The following is a 2,755-nucleotide window of genomic DNA, read 5'->3' on the forward strand; positions in this document are numbered from 1 at the left end:
TCCAATTTTTCATCCCCCAGTATCCCCCAGTCTTTCTCCATAGACCTGCTCTCCATCCCTTCATCCCCCGGTCTGCACTGATACTGGGGATTGCCCCAACCCAGGTGTAGGACCTTCCGCTTGACCTTGTTGAACTTCATGAGGTTGACACGGGCCCACAAAACATTTCCACATTTTATTTTAATTTTTATTCCAAATCGCCAGAAGCTCTTTAAGTTACTGACATTAACTTCTTGGCTTTTCAGCTTGTTGAACATTTACTGGTTGACTCTTCAGCACCCTTGCTTGGAGCTGACTTTGTAGCACTGCTGGTTTTGGGGATGCTCACTGGTTAACGGCAGCGTGCTGGTCTTAAAAGCAAAAATCTGCTGCTTACTGCGACACTACAGAAAATAATTTGCATGCAGGCATTATTTTGGTGCATTAATTAAGCAAAGGTCCTGCATAGGAGTCGGAGGAATGTAAAAGAGTCTTAAAATAACACTTTGGTATGAGGAGCTGGCTTCGTGCATGGTGCACACAGGGGTTGGAGGTCCTGTACGCTGCGATGTGGGCAAGTGCGATGCCAAGTTCGAGCTGGCTGGGCTGTTTATACCAGATGCCTTCCAAATTTTACTGCAGCTATATAAAAGAGATTATTTGTGTGGTGTCGTGAGCTTGCTTGGGGCTTTATAGGTGTCGTTGAAGGCTGTGAATCCCCCCGTACGCTCCTTGCTCGATGATCATTTATCTTACAGTACAGTATGGCGGAGCGTTGCGATTGTCATCTTTATTATGAAAAATTCCAGTGATGGATCTGTTGTGGCAGAGCCTGCTTTTCTCCTCCCCTCCCCATCAGAAGTTGTAACTCTCTGACTGAGTTTGGGAGTGGAAATTTGTGCTGTCTGATCCCTCCTGAACGCAACGCGAGGTGCTGGCTTGCTTGGGAAAGCGCAAGAAGGAAAATATTCTCCGTATTAAACTGTAAAGCCGTGAATTGCCGTTACCACTGTTGCAGGGAGATGGGGAAGCTGGTCCCTCTGCTCTAGGGAACGAGATCAGCTCCAAAATGCATTTCCCTGTTTTTCTTCTTTCGACACAGATCCAGCATCCTGAGATTAGGAGTTTACCCGGGAAGCAGCCTTATTCTCCCTTCTCTCGCAGAGACAAACCTGGGGACGGGTACAACATTTTCAGGGGAAATAATGATTCTGCTTTTCCCCTCTCAACCTTGCAATAATTTTAATTAGAGTATCTTCAAGAAAAACAGCCGGCCCTTTAAATCAGTTATAAAACCAGAAGACTTAGTCTCAGCATGTAGTGTCAGCTTTAATTATCTGGGCAGTTATAGCTGTATGTTATAAAAGTCGGGCAATTAGATGCATTCCTTAAAGCCGTGAAAAAAATTGCTAGCTATCAAGTGGAGGAAAACCAGAGTCAAACATATAACTGTTAATTGCATGAAACATTCAGCAGAATAAACCGGTGTGTAGATCATCCTGCAAAATGTGATGAAAATGGGAATGATTAAATGCTTAAGTCTGTTTGCATTTCCAGTGTAGATGTTGGGGATCAAGGTATTGTTGGTGAATGCGTGATTTGCCTGGTAGGGTTTTGCCGCCAGGCTGGTGAAGCCAAACACCCCCAAACCCATCAGAACCTTTCTGTTACCATCAACCATGATGTTCCCACACCTGATGCACCCCAGGAGTCTTTTGCCCCTTTTGCAGGTGCTAAAGAGTTGGATGTAGGACCTACGTTGGTGACATCCCTTCTGTCCCATGCACACCTGAATTTCAAGCCCTTTTTCCCATGTGGTTTCTCGTAGGAACCAACTTGCACTTCGTGAGGAGTCCACCAGCCAACAAGGTGATAAAGACGCGCTACAGGATAGTAAAGAAGAACGTGGTGTCTCCAGCCTTATCGTCCTTCAGTACCCCCGTTCCCAACTGGAAGACGAGGCGCCCCGTGACATCCAGGTAATTCTTCCATCCCTTGAATGCAGCTGGTTGAGATGCGGGAGCAGAGGGAGCTCCCAGGTTGGCTCCGCGTTATTACCATTGCATGTTCATCGCTTAATTTCTCTATTTGTTTAGCTGCTTCTACGCAGAGTTTATTGACTTAAAGTGTAAAATCGTATTAGTAATCACGTTAGCCTGAGTCGGCGGCCAACAGCTTACCGCCGTCTGTGGCTTTATATTTATTCCCTGTTTGAATTAATTGTTTCCATGAAGCAGTTAAATAAGCTGTAAGGAAGATGAATAAATGCACACAGCTTTTTACATCAGACCTCAGTAAACTTGCAGCTTCTTTTGGAGATAGATGTGGCCTGTTAATTAGGGATGGTCAAGCCTGCTAATGAGACTGGACCTCCCCTCTGCTTTATAACATTATTGTGTATGTTGGTGCTATGGAGGAGCTTATTGAAAGTGTGTTGGAGGCAGATGCCCCAAACCTACACCAGGAGGTAGGTGCAGGCACAAACTTGCTTCTTCCCAGGTTATCTGGATGGGTGGAGCATCAGCCCAGCCCTGTAGCAAATAATTTGGCATGCCAGCACCCGTCTGAAGAAGGATGTCACCAAAGGATGGTGCCATACCCTTGAGTCTGAGTCTTCCTAAATCAGCTCTGCTGACGTCTGTATTTCAGCTACGAGCGAGCTGCAGCCACGTTAACAGGTGGAGATGTTACCAGGGAACATCTCAGAGGCCAAGACAAAGCCTGGAACTTGTGTATGAGCAGAAAGGTCGTTACGGTAATTAATGCTCCAAAAAAA

At 45.8% G+C, this 2,755-nt stretch overlaps 1 protein-coding gene across 1 annotated transcript in view; it reads left to right on the forward strand.

Annotated features, from left to right (window-relative positions):
- ZC3H3 (zinc finger CCCH-type containing 3) overlaps positions 1 to 1,962 on the forward strand; it is a gene marked incomplete at its 5' end in the record, with an annotated part of 77,197 nt that extends 75,235 nt beyond the window's left edge. The window contains 1 exon segment of the mRNA XM_009699894.1: positions 1,808 to 1,962. Coding sequence (XP_009698196.1) covers positions 1,808 to 1,962 — 155 coding nt within the window.
- Positions 1,963 to 2,755: the final 793 nt, after the last annotated feature.

This window comes from Cariama cristata, unplaced genomic scaffold, assembly GCF_000690535.1.
Source record: "Cariama cristata isolate BGI_N322 unplaced genomic scaffold, ASM69053v1 scaffold5055, whole genome shotgun sequence".
In the NCBI taxonomy this organism is placed as follows: domain Eukaryota; kingdom Metazoa; phylum Chordata; class Aves; order Cariamiformes; family Cariamidae; genus Cariama; species Cariama cristata.